Source organism: Pseudorasbora parva, chromosome 13 (assembly GCF_024679245.1).
Source record: "Pseudorasbora parva isolate DD20220531a chromosome 13, ASM2467924v1, whole genome shotgun sequence".
Taxonomy (NCBI): Eukaryota; Metazoa; Chordata; class Actinopteri; order Cypriniformes; family Gobionidae; genus Pseudorasbora; species Pseudorasbora parva.
The window spans coordinates 46,914,998-46,936,039 of NC_090184.1; the positions used below are offsets into that span (position 1 = coordinate 46,914,998).

At 44.0% G+C, this 21,042-nt stretch overlaps 1 protein-coding gene across 1 annotated transcript in view; it reads left to right on the plus strand.

Annotated features, from left to right (window-relative positions):
- Positions 1 to 8,617, plus strand: part of cdo1 (cysteine dioxygenase, type I) — a 10,767-nt gene extending 2,150 nt beyond the window's left edge. The window contains exons 3-5 of the mRNA XM_067414620.1: positions 2,178 to 2,335; positions 5,576 to 5,745; positions 7,599 to 8,617. Coding sequence (XP_067270721.1) covers positions 2,178 to 2,335; positions 5,576 to 5,745; positions 7,599 to 7,628 — 358 coding nt within the window. The 3' untranslated portion in view covers positions 7,629 to 8,617. The remainder of the gene's footprint in view (positions 1 to 2,177; positions 2,336 to 5,575; positions 5,746 to 7,598) is intronic.
- Positions 8,618 to 21,042: the final 12,425 nt, after the last annotated feature.

A 21,042-nucleotide genomic window follows, 5' to 3' on the forward strand; every position in this document is an offset into this window, starting at 1 on the left:
ATTTACACATTTTAATTTACATGACAAGAAAATATATGTATAAACACGTATAAATGTGTTTAATGTACAAATTATAACTTGCATTATAAAAAAAACAATGTACAGAACAACCACTTCTCTTTTATTTAGCCTACGTTTCAAGTGAAGGAAAACGTTTAATTTACAAATTTAGTTTAATCTTTGTTTAATTTACAAATAACATGCATAAAAAATAATAATAGGCTAATAATATAGCCTAGCTGAGATCAGCTGTGCTGTGCCGGCCACGGCTTTACATTCAGGCTTTAGAGGAGACTTTCGGGAATGGACCGCCGTTCATTCGTTCGTTAATTTGTTCATTCATGAATTAGTTTGTTCAGTAATTCATTCGTTCATTCGTTCGTTCAGTAATTCATTCGTTCGTTCAGTAATTCATTCGTTCGTTCTGACATTCATTTATTCATTGATTTGTTCATTCATTCATTTGTTCATTCATTAATTCGTTCATTTGTTCATTCGTTCATTCATTCATTCATTCATTCATTCATATAAAAAACTTTATTTTAGCATCCAAGTCAGCAGTTTTCGTTTATTTGCATTTTGTCTCATAATTTTGAGTGGCAGATGTCGCATTTGGCCTATTTTTTCTGTGGTGTTTTTTAGCTACGGTGTTGACAGTAGGCTATAAGAAAATAAACGATTGCGTCATATCCCCAGTGTCTGTCTGTCTGTCTGTCTGTCTGTCTATCTATCTGTCTGTCTGTCTGTAAGGGACATTAAAAAGAGAGATTCTGGAGACGAAGTCTACATTGAGCTGGATCAGTCGGTCGGGAATAAAGTAATTTACAGCGGGTGAGCACGGAGTGAATATTAAGCGTTAGCGGGACGCAAATACAGCCCCGCGAAGATTATATTTAGGATATTTAAAGAAAGTGTAGAAAAATAGAAAAAATAAAGAAACAGCAAGAAGGGAGATCATGGACTGATTCCTCTTCTTAAAGGAATGGTTGAGAAATAAACAGCATTTATGCGAGTTAAAATTAGGAGATTATCTGGTTGCTCAGGCACTAAACGCTCAGTTTACTTCAAGCCTTCGAAGCGCACTGCACTTTGGGACACAGCTACACACACACACACACACACTGCCCCTGCCCATCACATACACACACACACACACACACACTGCCCCTGCCCATCACACACACACACACACTGCCCCTGGCCATCACACACACACACGCACACACACACTGCCCCTACCCATCACACACACACACACTGCCCCTACCCATCACACACACACACACACACACTGCCCCTGCCCCTGCTCCTAAACCTACCCATCACACACACACACACACACATACTGCCCCTACCCATCACACACACACACTGCCCCTGCCCCTAAGCCTACCCATCACACACACACTGCCCCTGCCCCTAAGCCTACCCATCACATACACTGCCCATCACACACACACACACACACACACACACTGCCCCTGCCCATCACACACACACACTGCCCCTTCCCATCACACACACACACACTGCCCCTGCCCATCACACACACACACACACACTGCCCCTGCCCATCACACACACACACACACACTGCCCCTGCCCATCACACACACACACACACACACTGCACCTGCATTTTTACATTTTCAAAAAAAAACATTATTTAGGATGTTTATGAATCCATTTACAATTGTGGCTGTGTACTTGTGCTGGCTGCTGATCTCAGGTTTATATTACATTGAGAGGACACTTATGTAATATAAACAAGCGTACACACACACACACACACACACACACGTGTCCATTAATCAGAGATATTAGCGGGCTGATAATGGAGTCCAATGTCTTGTGATTAGTCCGTCATAAAGAGAGATAATAATACTGAGGACCTTAATAAACTGAATGGAGACTGAACTGAGATAAACGCCTCATAAACACATCAGCATTCCTGAAGAAGAGACACACACACACACACACAAGAACACACATGAGACGACACACACACACTCTCATACACACACACTTTGATTCTCACACACTTTCACTTTCACTCTCACACACACGTCTCTCACTGCAGCAGCATCCATGATCCCGCAGACGCTCACACACACACACACACACACACACACACACACATGCGCGTCTCTGAGTTAGTTGTGTGTGTCTCACCGCAGCAGCATCCATGATCACGCAGACGCTCACTGCTTCCTGAAGCTGCTGCAGGGTCAGCTGAAGGAGACGCTGTTTGATTGGCCGGACCGCAGGCTGCCGGCGGGGATGCAGCAGAAGTCCCAGAGGGTCCTGCTGGAGAACCAGTGCGCCTACATGAACGGTGAGCCCAGAGAGAACGCTCCAGCTTTAGTTTCAGGCAGAACCTTTAGCAGCAATGCTCCTGATCTGACCCTCAGGAACCTTTAGCAGGAATGCTCCTGATCTGACCCTCAGGCAGAACCTTTAGCAGGAATGCTCCTGATCAGACCCTCAGGCAGAACCTTTAGCAGGAATGCTCCTGATCTGACCCTCAGGCAGAACCTTTAGCAGGAATGCTCCTGATCTGATCCTCAGGCAGAACCTTTAGCAGGAATGCTCCTGATCTGACCCTCAGGCAGAACCTTTAGCAGGAATGCTCCTGATCTGACCCTCAGGCAGAACCTTTAGCAGGAATGCTCCTGATCTGACCCTCAGGCAGAACCTTTAGCAGGAATGCTCCTGATCTGATCCTCAGGCAGAACCTTTAGCAGGAATGCTCCTGATCTGATCCTCAGGCAGAACCTTTAGCAGGAATGCTCCTGATCTGACCCTCAGGCAGAACCTTTAGCAGGAATGCTCCTGATCTGACCCTCAGGCAGAACCTTTAGCAGCAATGCTCCTGATCTGACCCTCAGGCAGAACCTTTAGCAGGAATGCTCCTGATCAGACCCTTAGGCAGAACCTTTAGCAGGAATGCTCCTGATCTGACCCTCAGGCAGAACCTTTAGCAGGGATGCTCCTGATCAGACCCTCAGGCAGAACCTTTAGCAGGAATGCTCCTGATCTGACCCTCAGGCAGAACCTTTAGCAGGAATGCTCCTGATCAGACCCTCAGGCAGAACCTTTAGCAGGAATGCTCCTGATCTGACCCTCAGGCAGAACCTTTAGCAGGAATGCTCCTGATCAGACCCTCAGGCAGAACCTTTAGCAGGAATGCTCCTGATCAGACCCTCAGGCAGAACCTTTAGCAGGAATGCTCCTGATCTGACCCTCAGGCAGAACCTTTAGCAGGAATGCTCCTGATCTGATCCTCAGGCAGAACCTTTAGCAGGAATGCTCCTGATCTGATCCCCAGGCAGAACCTTTAGCAGGAATGCTCCTGATCTGACCCTCAGGCAGAACCTTTAGCAGGAATGCTCCTGATCTGACCCTCAGGCAGAACCTTTAGCAGCAATGCTCCTGATCTGACCCTCAGGCAGAACCTTTAGCAGGAATGCTCCTGATCAGACCCTTAGGCAGAACCTTTAGCAGGAATGCTCCTGATCTGACCCTCAGGCAGAACCTTTAGCAGCAATGCTCCTGATCTGACCCTCAGGCAGAACCTTTAGCAGGAATGCTCCTGATCGTACCCTCAGACAGAACCTTTAGCAGGAATGTTCCTGATCTGATCCTCAGGCAGAACCTTTAGCAGGAATGCTCCTGATCTGACCCTCAGGCAGAACCTTTAGCAGGAATGCTCCTGATCGTACCCTCAGGCAGAACCTTTAGCAGCAATGCTCCTGATCAGACCCTTAGGCAGAACCTTTAGCAGCAATGCTCCTGATCTGACCCTCAGGCAGAACCTTTAGCAGGAATGCTCCTGATCTGACCCTCAGGCAGAACCTTTAGCAGGAATGCTCCTGATCGTACCCTCAGGCAGAACCTTTAGCAGCAATGCTCCTGATCAGACCCTTAGGCAGAACCTTTAGCAGCAATGCTCCTGATCTGACCCTCAGGCAGAACCTTTAGCAGGAATGCTCCTGATCGTACCCTCAGGCAGAACCTTTAGCAGCAATGCTCCTGATCAGACCCTTAGGCAGAACCTTTAGCAGGAATGCTCCTGATCTGACCCTCAGGCAGAACCTTTAGCAGGAATGCTCCTGATCTGATCCTCAGGCAGAACCTTTAGCAGGAATGCTCCTGATCTGATCCTCAGGCAGAACCTTTAGCAGGAATGCTCCTGATCTGACCCTTAGGCAGAACCTTTAGCAGGAATGCTCCTGATCGTACCCTCAGGCAGAACCTTTAGCAGCAATGCTCCTGATCTGATCCTCAGGCAGAACCTTTAGCAGGAATGCTCCTGATCTGACCCTTAGGCAGAACCTTTAGCAGGAATGCTCCTGATCGTACCCTCAGGCAGAACCTTTAGCAGCAATGCTCCTGATCAGACCCTATGGCAGAACCTTTAGCAGGAATGCTCCTGATCGTACCCTCAGACAGAACCTTTAGCAGGAATGTTCCTGATCTGATCCTCAGGCAGAACCTTTAGCAGGAATGCTCCTGATCTGACCCTCAGGCAGAACCTTTAGCAGGAATGCTCCTGATCGTACCCTCAGGCAGAACCTTTAGCAGCAATGCTCCTGATCAGACCCTTAGGCAGAACCTTTAGCAGCAATGCTCCTGATCTGACCCTCAGGCAGAACCTTTAGCAGGAATGCTCCTGATCGTACCCTCAGGCAGAACCTTTAGCAGCAATGCTCCTGATCAGACCCTTAGGCAGAACCTTTAGCAGGAATGCTCCTGATCTGACCCTCAGGCAGAACCTTTAGCAGGAATGCTCCTGATCTGATCCTCAGGCAGAACCTTTAGCAGGAATGCTCCTGATCTGACCCTCAGGCAGAACCTTTAGCAGGAATGCTCCTGATCGTACCCTCAGGCAGAACCTTTAGCAGGAATGCTCCTGATCTGATCCTCAGGCAGAACCTTTAGCAGGAATGCTCCTGATCTGACCCTTAGGCAGAACCTTTAGCAGGAATGCTCCTGATCGTACCCTCAGGCAGAACCTTTAGCAGCAATGCTCCTGATCAGACCCTAAGGCAGAACCTTTAGCAGGAATGCTCCTGATCAGACCCTAAGGCAGAACCTTTAGCAGGAATGCTCCTGATCTGACCCTCAGGCAGAACCTTTAGCAGAAATGCTCCTGATCAGACCCTCAGGCAGAACCTTTAGCAGGAATGCTCCTGATCAGACCCTCAGGCAGAACCTTTAGCAGGAATGCTCCTGATCAGACCCTAAGGCAGAACCTTTAGCAGGAATGCTCCTGATCAGACCCTAAGGCAGAACCTTTAGCAGGAATGCTCCTGATCTGACCCTCAGGCAGAACCTTTAGCAGAAATGCTCCTGATCTGACCCTCAGGCAGAACCTTTAGCAGGAATGCTCCTGATCAGACCCTCAGGCAGAACCTTTAGCAGGAATGCTCCTGATCTGACCCTCAGGCAGAACCTTTAGCAGGAATGCTCCTGATCTGACCCTCAGGCAGAACCTTTAGCAGGAATGCTCCTGATCAGACCCTCAGGCAGAACCTTTAGCAGGAATGCTCCTGATCGTACCCTTCTGTTTCAGACAGCATCGGCCTGCACCGCGTGGAGAATGTGAGCCACACTGAGGCCGCGGTGAGCCTGCACCTCTACAGCCCGCCCTTCCAGACCTGCCAGACCTTCGACCAGCGCACCGGCCACCGGAACACCGTCAAGATGACCTTCTGGAGCAAATACGGCGAGAGGACGCCATATGTAAGTCTCTTCGAGTCCTTCACATGCATATTAACTTTAGTTCGGCCACAAATGAGCCTGTGATGTTTATCTGCTGACTGCAGATCAGAGAAGCTGACAATATACGGCGGAAGATTCAGTTTCAAAGCTAAATGTAAAAGTGTCCAGTTTAAGCGCGCTTGTCATTGTTCTGTTTTGTTTTTCATTAAGAAGAGTATTGATGTTAATAAACACACCATTCAAGCAATTTGGTCCCAAATTGGTAGGCTACTCATTCTAAAGGGAAAGTAAAATCTGTGCGGCCGCACGGGAATTCATAACGGTGCTCATTATTACGGAGCCTACATTCTTTGTGAAAGATAAAGATAAAAATGCGCACAGGAAAAAAAACCTTGCAAAAATTATATATACGATCTGCCTAATCCGGGCCAAATCACAGAGATGTCGATTTGCACGGGACTAATATTATGACTAGACCTCGGTGTTCGGCGAAATATGGTCGGTCATTTGCGGGGGAATTTTTACTTTACAAATTACAGACAAGGCCGATTCGCACGGGATTAAGATCACGGACATTCTCTGCAATTATTACAAATCACCCGAGGTCCCCAGATAATACTAATCCTGTGCGGATAGGGCTTATGAGAGAAAAAAACACGCAGACATACGAATCCATATTAAACCCTGAGGTGACACACTGATGACTTAAGACACGAACTGATCGCTTTCTGCCAGAAACACAACAGTATTTGTGTTATTTTACCTCATATCAGACGAATCTCATCTAGTGTTCCCAACGCCATTACTTCCGCTGAGTGAGGTCAAAATACAGCCGCGATCATAGATATATTTACATAGATTCCTCATTAGTGCCTATGTTGATCAGTCGAATGAGGCATCTATGTAAATACCTCTATGATCGATCTGGTCGCTGGGAATACTAGATGAGATTTGTCTGAAATGAGGTAAAAAATACCTTTATTACTGTTGGGCTTCTTGCAGAAACCGATCGTTTCGTGTCTTAAGACATCAATAGAGACAGAGAGGCACGTGTCATAATGGCTTGGCTTGCTCAGTTGGGGACACTAAAAATATGATTAAAGTTATTCAACTTATTATACAAATAAAATATATGAATTAGGTCTTATTTAATTCTATAAACTATAATACTGATCTGCCAACATTGTCGCTATATGATAAATTAAAATAAGCTGATAACATCACTGTTTTCTCCAGTACGACTGTACAGCCAAATCTAATTTTGTCGCAATATTATCCTGTTTGACACTGTGAAGCTGCTTTGACACAATCGTGATTGTAAAAGCGCTATATAAATAAAGTTGATTGATTGATTGATAATCTGAAAGCCACGCCCACCGTATTTCTGATTCGTATGTCTGTGTGTTTTTTACTGTGAGTGACAGCTGGCCCCGCCCTCATCATCAGAGATGGAAGTTATTCTGATTATCAACACAATAATGATAAATGATTTAGAAAGAACACTGTAATATTCAATAAAAACACTAAAACTGTCTGTTCTGATGTGAGGTGTGATGAAAATATGAATGGGATAATCTGTAGTTGTGTGACGATAAAGGCTGATGATGTCAGTCTGTGGAGAACTGTGTGTCCTCAGCACAAGCGCTCGGTGACGTAACGTCTGCTCGGCGGATGCATGCTGGGTAATGTCTTCCACATGCGCTGCACTCCTGCCAAACTTATCTTCACGCAGCGCTTGCATAAGTTTACCTTGACCAAACTGCTGTCTGGACGTTTCGACATCAGCTTTGATAAGATAAGATAAGAGCTTCTCCGGCTCTGTTCTGTGGAAGCGTGTGCTTTTGTTTGACTGGGTTTGTGTTGTTTTCTTACAGGAAACCACCGTTTCACAGGAAAACAACTGAGGCGGCGAGAAGGACGAGGCTCGATGGAACTCAAGGCCAAATTTCCACATAAATGATGTTTATAAAACTTGATCTAACGGCTTCCGAGATTGGCAAAGGACAGTGGGAAGAGCGTCTGATTAACCGTGGCCTAGTTTAGCGCTGGCAGGCGAGACTGAATGAGCCGCGTGTCAATCTGCTCTTTGTTGGAGGAGCCGCTCATTCTCCCAGCATTCCTCTGTGTCTGTGACCTGTGTAATCGCTCTTTGTGCCGTTACGGGACGAGAGCTGTTTGTTGGAAGTGTGTAATTTATGAGAAGAAACTATTTGTCTTTGCTTTTGTCCCTCTGAAATGAAAGCGCTTCTGCGGGAAACGCTGCACTTGCTCTCCATCGACCCATCGGTGTGTGTGCTGATAATCACCACGTGCTTTTTTTTATTAGATTTCCAGATGAACGTCTGCATGGAAGAGTTTATTTTTATGAATCTTGCTGTCAGTAATTGCTGTCTGTGGTCTCTGCACTGCAAAAAATGCTATTGTTTCTGGTCTAAATATCTAATTATTCTTAAATCAAGATGCATTTACTAGATCAGTAAAATGACAATTTTATTCTTCTTTTCTAAATGAAGTGAGTTTTTGCTTAAAACAGGCAAAATGATCTGCCAATGGGGTGAGAAACATAATCTTATTTCTGATTGAAATCTTGTTTCTTGTTTCCGAACAGAAATGATTATTTTTCTCACCCCATTGGCAGATCATTTTGCCTGTTTTAAACAAAAACTCACTTTATTTAGAAAAGAAGAATAAAATTGTCATTTTACTGATCTAGTAAATGCATCTTGACTTACGAATATTTAGATTTTTGGACTGGAAAAAAGAAAAAAAATGCTAAGTAAGAAGAGCATTTTTTTGCAGTGTGCATTTGTAAATCTGGAGCTTTTATTTAAAATGGACCAGAATCTGACTTTTTGTCTTAACATTGAAGTAAATAAAAAACATTTGACACATGTTTTGTCTGAACTGCCTGAGTTTTGCATGACTGTTTATTAATCTGCTGCACTGATATATATGTGAGAGTGTTGGACGGATTGAGAGCTGCTGCGAGACGATCTGAGCGAGTCTGAACTAAATCTGCTCTCGCTCGTGTTGATGCACGTCTGCGGATTCCTCTCAGAGTATAGGGAACATTCTGGCAAAGTTATGAGCAAACATTCCTCCAGTAACGTTAATACAACGTTTGTTTAAATTTATCTAGTCTTTACTAATGTTCTCAAAACATCAGCACACAAACATTATTCATACATAATTTGTGTAGTTTGTCCACTTGTTTCAGAACGCTCAGAGAACACTCTAGAGTAACGCTCAGAGAACACTCTAGAGTAACGCTCAGAGAACACTCTAGAGTAACATTCAGAGAACACTAGAGTAACGCTCAGAGAACACTCTAGAGTAACGCTCAGAGAACCCTCTAGAGTAACGCTCAGAGAACACTCTAGAGTAACGCTCAGAGAACACTCTAGAGTAACGCTCAGAGAACACTCTAGAGTAACGCTCAGAGAACACTAGAGTAACGCTCAGAGAACACTCTAGAGTAACGCTCAGAGAACACTCTAGAGTAACGCTCAGAGAACACTCTAGAGTAACGCTCAGAGAACACTCTAGAGTAACGCTCAGAGAACACTCTAGAGTAACGCTCAGAGAACACTCTAGAGTAACGCTCAGAGAACGCTCTAGAGTAACGCTCAGAGAACGCTCTAGAGTAACGCTCAGAGGACACTCTAGAGTAACGCTCAGAGAACACTAGAGTAACGCTCAGAGAACACTCTAGAGTAACGCTCAGAGAACACTCTAGAGTAACGCTCAGAGAACACTCTAGAGTAACGCTCAGAGGACACTCTAGAGTAACGCTCAGAGAACACTAGAGTAACGCTCAGAGAACACTCTAGAGTAACGCTCAGAGAACACTCTAGAGTAACGCTCAGAGAACACTCTAGAGTAACGCTCAGAGAACACTAGAGTAACGCTCAGAGAACACTCTAGAGTAACGCTCAGAGAACACTCTAGAGTAACGCTCAGAGAACACCCTAGAGTAACGCTCAGAGAACACTCTAGAGTAACGCTCAGAGGACACTCTAGAGTAACGCTCAGAGAACACTAGAGTAACGCTCAGAGAACACTCTAGAGTAACGCTCAGAGAACACTCTAGAGTAACGCTCAGAGAACACTCTAGAGTAACGCTCAGAGAACACTCTAGAGTAACGCTCAGAGAACACTCTAGAGTAACGCTCAGAGAACACTCTAGAGTAACGCTCAGAGAACACTCTAGAGTAACGCTCAGAGGACACTCTAGAGTAACGCTCAGAGAACACCCTAGAGTAACGCTCAGAGGACACTCTAGAGTAACGCTCAGAGGACACTCTAGAGTAACGCTCAGAGAACACTAGAGTAACGCTCAGAGAACACTCTAGAGTAACGCTCAGAGGACACTCTAGAGTAACGCTCAGAGAACACTCTAGAGTAACGCTCAGAGGACACTCTAGAGTAACGCTCAGAGAACCCTCTAGAGTAACGCTCAGAGAACACTCTAGAGTAACGCTCAGAGAACACTCTAGAGTAACGCTCAGAGAACACTCTAGAGTAACGCTCAGAGAACACTCTAGAGTAACGCTCAGAGAACACTAGAGTAACGCTCAGAGGACACTCTAGAGTAACACTCAGAGAACACTCTAGAGTAACGCTCAGAGAACACTCTAGAGTAACGCTCAGAGAACACTCTAGAGTAACGCTCAGAGAACACTCTAGAGTAACGCTCAGAGAACACTCTAGAGTAACGCTCAGAGAACACTCAAGAGTAACGCTCAGAGAACGCTCTAGAGTAACGCTCAGAGAACACTCTAGAATAACGCTCAGAGAACACTCTAGAGTAACGCTCAGAGAACACTCTAGAGTAACGCTCAGAGAACACTCTAGAGTAACGCTCAGAGAACACTCAAGAGTAACGCTCAGAGAACGCTCTAGAGTAACGCTCAGAGAACACTAGAGTAACGCTCAGAGAACACTCTAGAGTAATGCTCAGAGAACACTCTAGAGTAACGCTCAGAGAACACTCTAGAGTAACGCTCAGAGAAAACTCTAGAGTAACGCTCAGAGGACACTCTAGAGTAACGCTCAGAGAACACCCTAGAGTAACGCTCAGAGAACACTCTAGAGTAACGCTCAGAGGACACTCTAGAGTAACGCTCAGAGAACACTAGAGTAACGCTCAGAGAACACTCTAGAGTAATGCTCAGAGAACACTCTAGAGTAACGCTCAGAGAACACTCTAGAGTAACGCTCAGAGAACACTCTAGAGTAACGCTCAGAGAACACTCTAGAGTAACGCTCAGAGAACACTCTAGAGTAACACTCAGAGAACACTCTAGAGTAACGCTCAGAGGACACTCTAGAGTAACGCTCAGAGAACACTAGAGTAACGCTCAGAGAACACTCTAGAGTAACGCTCAGAGGACACTCTAGAGTAACGCTCAGAGAACACTAGAGTAACGCTCAGAGAACACTCTAGAGTAACGCTCAGAGAACACTCTAGAGTAACGCTCAGAGAACACTCTAGAGTAACGCTCAGAGAACACTCTAGAGTAACGCTCAGAGAACACTCTAGAGTAACGCTCAGAGAACACTCTAGAGTAACGCTCAGAGGACACTCTAGAGTAACGCTCAGAGAACACCCTAGAGTAACGCTCAGAGAACACTCTAGAGTAACGCTCAGAGGACACTAGAGTAACGCTCAGAGAACACTCTAGAGTAACGCTCAGAGAACACTCTAGAGTAACGCTCAGAGAACACTCTAGAGTAACGCTCAGAGAACACTAGAGTAACACTCAGAGAACACTCTAGAGTAACACTCAGAGAACACTAGAGTAACACTCAGAGAACACTAGAGTAACGCTCAGAGGACACTCTAGAGTAACGCTCAGAGAACACTCTAGAGTAACGCTCAGAGAACACTAGAGTAACACTCAGAGAACACTCTAGAGTAACACTCAGAGAACACTAGAGTAGCGCTCAGAGAACACTCTAGAGTAACGCTCAGAGGACACTCTAGAGTAACGCTCAGAGAACACCCTAGAGTAACGCTCAGAGAACACTCTAGAGTAACGCTCAGAGGACACTCTAGAGTAACGCTCAGAGAACACTAGAGTAACGCTCAGAGAACACTCTAGAGTAACGCTCAGAGAACACTCTAGAGTAACGCTCAGAGAACACTCTAGAGTAACGCTCAGAGAACACTCTAGAGTAACGCTCAGAGAACACTCTAGAGTAACGCTCAGAGAACACTCTAGAGTAACACTCAGAGAACACTCTAGAGTAACGCTCAGAGGACACTCTAGAGTAACGCTCAGAGAACACTAGAGTAACGCTCAGAGAACACTCTAGAGTAACGCTCAGAGAACACTCTAGAGTAACGCTCAGAGAACACTAGAGTAACGCTCAGAGAACACTCTAGAGTAACGCTCAGAGAACACTCTAGAGTAACGCTCAGAGAACACCCTAGAGTAACGCTCAGAGAACACTCTAGAGTAACGCTCAGAGGACACTCTAGAGTAACGCTCAGAGAACACTAGAGTAACGCTCAGAGAACACTCTAGAGTAACGCTCAGAGAACACTCTAGAGTAACGCTCAGAGAACACTCTAGAGTAACGCTCAGAGGACACTCTAGAGTAACGCTCAGAGAACACCCTAGAGTAATGCTCAGAGAACACTCTAGAGTAACGCTCAGAGGACACTCTAGAGTAACGCTCAGAGAACACTAGAGTAACGCTCAGAGAACACTCTAGAGTAACGCTCAGAGGACACTCTAGAGTAACGCTCAGAGAACACTCTAGAGTAACGCTCAGAGGACACTCTAGAGTAACACTCAGAGAACACTCTAGAGTAACGTTCAGAGAACACTCTAGAGTAACGCTCAGAAAACACTCTAGAGTAACGCTCAGAGAACGCTCTAGAGTAACGCTCAGAGGACACTCTAGAGTAACGCTCAGAGAACACTCTAGAGTAACGCTCAGAGAACACTCTAGAGTAACGCTCAGAGAACACTCTAGAGTAACGCTCAGAGGACACTCTAGAGTAACGCTCAGAGAACACTCTAGAGTAACGCTCAGAGAACACTCTAGAGTAACGCTCAGAGAACACTCTAGAGTAACGCTCAGAGAACACTCTAGAGTAACACTCAGAGAACACTCTAGAGTAACGCTCAGAGAACACTCTAGAGTAACGCTCAGAGAACACTCTAGAGTAACGCTCAGAGAACACTCTAGAGTAACGCTCAGAGAACACTCTAGAGTAACGCTCAGAGGACACTCTAGAGTAACGCTCAGAGAACACTAGAGTAACGCTCAGAGAACACTAGAGTAACGCTCAGAGAACACTCTAGAGTAACGCTCAGAGAACACTCTAGAGTAACGCTCAGAGGACACTCAAGAGTAACGCTCAGAGGACACTCAAGAGTAACGCTCAGAGAACACTAGAGTAACGCTCAGAGAACACTCTAGAGTAACGCTCAGAGAACACTAGAGTAACGCTCAGAGAACACTCTAGAGTAACGCTCAGAGAACACTCTAGAGTAACGCTCAGAGAACACTCTAGAGTAACGCTCAGAGAACACTAGAGTAACACTCAGAGAACACTCTAGAGTAACACTCAGAGAACACTAGAGTAACGCTCAGAGGACACTCTAGAGTAACGCTCAGAGAACTCTCTAGAGTAACGCTCAGAGAACACTCTAGAGTAACGCTCAGAGAACACTAGAGTAACGCTCAGAGGACACTCTAGAGTAACGCTCAGAGAACTCTCTAGAGTAACGCTCAGAGAACACTCTAGAGTAACGCTCACAGAACACTCTAGAGTAACGCTCAGAGAACTCTCTAGAGTAACGCTCAGAGAACACTAGAGTAACACTCAGAGAACACTCTAGAGTAACGCTCAGAGGACACTCAAGAGTAACGCTCAGAGAACACTAGAGTAACGCTCAGAGAACACTCTAGAGTAACGCTCAGAGAACACTCTAGAGTAACGCTCAGAGGACACTCTAGAGTAACGCTCAGAGAACACTCTAGAGTAACGCTCAGAGAACACTCTAGAGTAACGCTCAGAGAACACTCTAGAGTAACGCTCAGAGAACACTCTAGAGTAACCCTCAGAGAACACTAGAGTAACGCTCAGAGAACACTCTAGAGTAACGCTCAGAGAACACTCTAGAGTAACGCTCAGAGAACACTCTAGAGTAACGCTCAGAGAACACTCTAGAGTAACGCTCAGAGGACACTCTAGAGTAACGCTCAGAGAACACTCTAGAGTAACGCTCAGAGAACACTCTAGAGTAACGCTCAGAGAACACTCTAGAGTAACGCTCAGAGAACACTCTAGAGTAACGCTCAGAGAACACTAGAGTAACGCTCAGAGAACACTCTAGAGTAACGCTCAGAGGACACTCAAGAGTAACGCTCAGAGAACACTAGAGTAACGCTCAGAGAACACTCTAGAGTAACGCTCAGAGAACACTAGAGTAACGCTCAGAGAACACTCTAGAGTAACGCTCAGAGGACACTCTAGAGTAACGCTCAGAGAACACTAGAGTAACGCTCAGAGAACACTCTAGAGTAACGCTCAGAGGACACTCTAGAGTAACGCTCAGAGGACACTCTAGAGTAACGCTCAGAGAACACTCTAGAGTAACGCTCAGAGAACACTCTAGAGTAACGCTCAGAGAACACTCTAGAGTAACGCTCAGAGAACACTCTAGAGTAACGCTCAGAGAACACTCTAGAGTAACGCTCAGAGAACACTCTAGAGTAACGCTCAGAGAACACTCTAGAGTAACGCTCAGAGAACACTCTAGAGTAACGCTCAGAGAACACTCTAGAGTAACGCTCAGAGAACACTCTAGAGTAACGCTCAGAGAACACTCTAGAGTAACGCTCAGAGAACACTAGAGTAACGCTCAGAGAACAGAATATTGGTAGAATTAGATTTGATAATCAGTTGTTCAACCACAGATGTATTAGTGAGTAAAAAAGCGTAGAGTGAATGACCTATCAGACATAGATCTAAACAGGAAGTGGAAATTGGAGAAAAAGATTTATGTCATCAATTTTTTGTGTAAAAAATGACTGAAAACTTTCACACAGATTAACAGAGCCAGTTATAGCTACGGATGAGGGTTTGGCCAGTTTGCTTATTTCAGAAAAGAGAGCTTTTGAAAAGTCTTTCGAGACGCCTACAATTATTCTTTAAAACTCTTAGTTCTGAAGTGAACCAAGGAGAGGAGTGAGTAGAAGGAACAGTCCTAGTTTTTAATGGTGAAAGATCATCCAAAACATCACTAATAGATTCATTATAGGCTGAGACTATCTCATCAGGATTCAGGAGGCTGAGTGAAGACAGAAGAGTCAGAGTCAGCGATGGCAGCAGAGAAATTCTCAGCAGTTATAGATCTCAGGTTAGGGTAAGATATCATAGTTCTGGTGCTAAGTTACAACCGGGAGTGAGAAGTCAATCAATTTATGATCAGAAATGCCCAAGTCATGACCCTGAGCATGCACAGTGTCGATCCCAACAGTACAGAGCAAATCAAGAGTATGACAGTGGGAATGTGTGGGAAAATCAATATGCCGATACACTTCAAAACAGTCCAGAACATAAAGTCTTTTCCAGGAGTACAGTCAGAATCAACATGTATGTTAAAGTCACCTAGCATCATTATTTTACCATGCTGGGCACGGGCGAGAGTGAGAAGTTGAGTCAATTCAGATAGAAAGCTCCTGTTATATCTCGGGGGTCTATAAATCAGCATAATCAGAAGTGGAGCAGGACCAGCTAGTTTAAGTGATAGACATTCAAGACTAGAAACATCAAGAACAGCCATTTTAGTCACTTTATAATTGTTCTTAAAGATCCCAGCCAGACCACCTCCTCCATGTTATCTGCTTATTTTAATTTATCATAGAGAGACAATGTTGGCAGATCAGTATTATAGTTTATAGAATTAAATAAGACCTCATTCATTAATGTTATTTGTATATTTAGTTGAGTAACTCTGATCATAATGTTAGTGTCCCCAACTGAGCAAGCCAAGCCAAAGGCGACCAAAGGAACCGAAACTCCATCAGGGCATGATGGAGAAAAATAAACCTTAGAGAAACCAGACTCAGTTCTCCTCTGGCCTATTAACACACAGCGGAGGATTATTATTCTGGACACTGCACAGGTCAGAGGTCATATTAGAGCCGAGAGTAAGCGGAATATCACGCCGGAGGATGGCGCGTCGATTACACAAGAATATGAATTTGTTAAGGATCGGAGTCGGGAGTAACGCTCAGAGAACATTCCCGATATATTTGCAGAATGATTCAATGGAATATTCTTTAAAAAACAGTTTCGTGTTTGCTGTCTGCGTTTATTCACATGCCAGACGTTCTTATGAATCATATTTTCAGGAAAGAACTCGCAGAGGAAAATTATCATTCAGTGAAAACCAATAGTGTGATTCTTCTCGTGTTTTCTTCATACACACTTCTGCCAAACCGTGAGTTACGTAACTGTGTGTAAAGCGCTCCCATTGGATTAAAATGTGCCAACAAAATCAATACGGCAGGACACAGATCAGTCTCGTATGGCCAGCGTCCCGGGGCTTCTGGGACACGGACGGGTTTCATAACACAATGTTTTCAGCACTTCCATCACTATCATATCAGAGCGGTTGAGAAAACACCCATAAAACATTATGACTGTGTTTATCACTGCATCTCCTCAGGACACCACAGAAACTGTAGCAAAGGTACAACAATATTATAGATAACAATTCACCAAACCATCTCAAAACGACACACTGGCGTGTACAAACCTCAAACTTTAACTTAAAATATTTCTCTGTTGTCAGAATGAAAGGCTGGCCTCAGATGACACACACACACACACACACACGTTTGTTTTTGTGACATATGGGGAATGCGTAATGGTTTTTATACTGTACAACCCGTATTTTCTATCACCTTACACTGCTCCTAAACCTACCCATCACACACACACACACACACACACACACACACACACACACACACACACACACACACAGGAAACATTCTGCATTTTTACTTTCTCATAAAAACTCCTCCTGTGTGATTTATAAGCCTTTTGTAAAGTGGGGCCATGGGTAATGTCCTCATATTTCACCCTCTCCTGTAATACCTGTGTCATACCCATGGCATTATACACATTTGTGTCCTCATATGTCACAAAAACATGCCCACACACACACACACACCTGTCCTCCCTAGTGAAAACTTCACTTCATTACAGTAAATGTAAATCCAGCATCCTCTGTGTGTTTTCCTCCTTAATGTTGATAAATGTGTGTTATTTGAGTAAACTGCAAAAAATGCTCTTCTTCCTCAGTATTTTTGTCTTGTTTCTAGTCCAAACATCTAAAAGTTATTTTATTAAGAAACATTTACTAGACACATAAAAACTATTGTCTTGTTTTGGGGGAAAATAACTCAAAATGAAGAGAGTTTTTGCTTAAAATAAGATAAATAATCTGCCAATGGGGTGAGAAAAATAATCTTGTTTTCTGTTTGAATTAAGATTATTTTTCTCACCCCATTGGCAGATTATTGATCTTATTTTAAGCAAAAACTCTCTTCATTTTGAGTTATTTTCCCCAAAACAAGACAATTACTTTTGCTTGTCTAGTAAATACTTCTTGTTTTAAGAATTGTTAGATATTTAGACTAGAAACAAGACAAAAATACTGAGTAAGAAAACTTTTTTTGCAGTGTACTCAAATAACACACATTTATCAACATGTGTTATTTGAGTTCATAGTGTGACACCTGAGGTCATCGTACAGTGTCTGTGTTTTACGATCATGATTAAATGTGTGTAAAATCAGATAAAACGTAGAGATCTACAGGAAATATGAAGAAAATTGGAACGTGTGTGAAAACAGGTGACGTGTGTTAGACGTTTTGAGAAACGTGTGTGTGTTTCTTGAACTGAATGAATGGTTGGGGAAGTTGTGGCAGTGTGAGTGTGTGTCAGAACTGTAACTGCACAGGGATGATTGACAGCAGATAACAGCGATTGATCCGCTCTCGTGGCTTTATCTGTCCATATCTGCAGGAGGAACAAACACACACACTGTTATTGTGCTACAAAAGGATCAAATCATCCACTTGTGTGTGTGTGTGTGTGTGTGTGTGTGTGTGTGTGTGTGTGTGTGTGTGTGTGTGTCGACATGATGAAAACACACGAGATATGGTGTGTGTGTGTGTGTGTGTGTGTGTGTGTTACACGCCATTCAGATAAAGCAACTAAACAGCAACAATAAACACTGTGTGTGTGTGTGTGTGTGTGTGTGTCCTACTGCATGCTACATGTTTAGCATATCTATCTCCGTTGGCGAACAGGGCTTCACATGTGATAAATGTAAGGAATTAATCAGGCTGACGGAGAAGATTGCAGATTTAGAGACACGCATCCAAGCTTTATGTGAGAGTAGTGAGAATCTAACAGCTTTAGATACTGCTTTGGATGCGACTAGCTTAGTGAACACTCATTGTTTGGTTCCGGCTGAGCCCGCGCAGCAGGGCTGGGTGACGATGAGAAAGCATAGTCGCGGATCAAAAAAACACTCTTCCGTTCCGATTAGAACATCAAACAGGTTCTCCCCACTCAGTGATGCACCCACTGAGGATCCTGTTGAAAGTGTCCTAGTTATTGGCGATTCTATTACACGGAACGTGAAAATAGAGACACCAGCCACCATAGTCACATGTTTACCGGGAGCCAGAGCGCCTGACATCAAAGCAAATTTAAAAGTGCTGGCTAAAGCTAATCGTAAATTCTCTAAGATTATTATTCACGTTGGCACTAATGATGTTCGACTTCGCCAGTCGGAGATCACCAAAATTAACATTAAAGAGGTGTGTAAACTCGCAAGTACGATGTCAAAGGCAGTCTTTCGCTCTGGTCCCCTCCCTGCTGAGTGATGAAATAGTTAGCAGATTATCATCACTCAATGGCTGGTTGTCTAAGTGGTGTCTGCAAAATAACATAGGGTTCATAGACAATTGGAAAAGTTTTTGGGGCAGACCTGACCTGTTGAAGATGGACGGCATTCATCCCTCCTGGGCTGGTGCTGCTCTTCTCTCTAGTAATTTGGCACATAGTCTTAGAGCTAAACCTTGACTCACTGGGGCCCAGGTCAGGAAGCAGACAAACTGGCTAAACCAACCGTCTGCTAGCTGTCTCACGTCACCAAAGTCAGCTAAATCCCAGCACATAGAGACTCTTTCACCTAGATATTATCATATAGAGACTGTGTCTGTTCCCCAAATTAGTGAATACAAAAAAACATCAAAACCATTCAACAGTAAAAATGTAATTGATGTCCAACAAATAAACAACAGATATAATACGGATGAACAATTGATAAAGCTCGGGTTGCTGAATATTCGATCCCTTTCGCCAAAAACGCTTGTTGTCAATGATATGATTTTAGATCATAACTTAGATGTGCTGTGTTTGACAGAAACCTGGCTAAAACCTGATGATAACATTACTTTAAATGAGTGCACCCCCCGAGATTATTGTTACAAACATGAGCCACGTCTGAAAGGTAAAGGGGGAGGTGTTGCTGTAATTTATAATAATATCTTCAGTATTACTCAGAAGTCTAGTTTCAAATATAATTCCTCTGAAGTTTTGGTGCTTTATGTAACGCTGTGTAGTGTAAATGATAAATCCCTTCTGACATTTGTGTTGGCTACTGTCTACAGGCCACCAGGGCACAATACAGACTTTATCAAAGAATTTGCTGGTTTTGTATCGGAGTTAGTATTAGCTGTAGATAAAGTACTAATTGTTGGGGATTTTAATATCCACGTAGACAATGAAAAAGACGCATTGGGATTGGCATTTAGAGACATTCTAAACTCTATTGGAGTTAGACAACACGTATCGGGACCCACTCATCGCCTTAATCATACTTTAGATCTAATAATGTCACATGGAATAAATGTTGATACTGTTAAAATTCTGCAGCAGAGCGATGACATCTCAGATCATTACCTAATATCATGTATACTTAATTTACCTAAGGCTGCAAAGCCATCCCCTCGCTTCAAATATGGCAGGACGATAACCGCTGCGACTAAAGATTGCTTTGTCCATAATCTTCCTCATCAGTTCCATCTCCTCAGCATTACAGATAACCAAGAGGAACTTGATGCTGCAACCGAAACTATTGACTCTCTCCTTACTAGCACTTTAGACATAGTTGCTCCCCGGCGCTTAAAGAAGATTAAAGCAAATAATCCAACGCCGTGGTACAACGAGCACACTCGGGCCCTTAAAACAGCAGCCAGAAAAATGGAGCGCAGCTGGAAGAAAACAAAACTGGAGGTTTATCGCAATTTGTGGAAAGAGAGCATGATTGCATACAGAAAGGCCATAAAAACTGCTAGATCTGCTTATTTCTCATCTCTTTTAGAAGAAAACAAACACAACCCTAAGTATTTATTCGATACAGTGGCTAAATTATCAAAAAATAAAGCTTCAGCTTCTGATGTTTGTAAACAACACAGCAGTAATGACTTTATGAACTTCTTTACTAGTAAGATTGATAATATTAGGAATACAATTATAACCATGCAGCCGTCTATTACAGTATCACTTCAGACAGAGCACTGCAGGGTCACTGAGGAAAAATTACACTCATTCACTACTATAGGAGAACACACACACACACACACACACACACACACACACACACACACACACACACACACACACACAGTCGTCAGTGAGGAACCTGGGTGTGCTCTTTGATACCAATCTTTCATTTGAAAGCCACGTTTCTAGCATCTGTTAAACCGCATTCTATCATCTTAAAAATATATCTAAATTACGGCACATGCTCTCAGTGCCAAATGCTGATTTAAGAGTATTACATTTCAGACGAGCCTTAGGGTGTGTTTACAGGGAAATGTGTTTAGGCCGTTCATTTACAGGCCTTTTGAAAACGATGGCTTTACCGTCTCCGTGTAATTATCATCTCCAGTGTGTGTGTGTGTGTGTGTGTGTGTGTGTGTGTGTGTGTGTGTGTGTGCTCAGAGGATGGAGAACTGAAGGAAGTGTGGAGAGCCAGACCGTCAGTCCTTCACTAAGTCCAGCTGATCACACACACACACACACTCACACACACTCTCACACACACACACACACACACACACACACACACACACACACACACACACACACACACACACACTATTTTTCATTCCCACACTGCCTTACGGAGCTCTGTTCATAGACACGGAAAGCTGATGTTGATCAGTGTAATGTGTTCCATTCTCTCACACACTGATGGAAATATA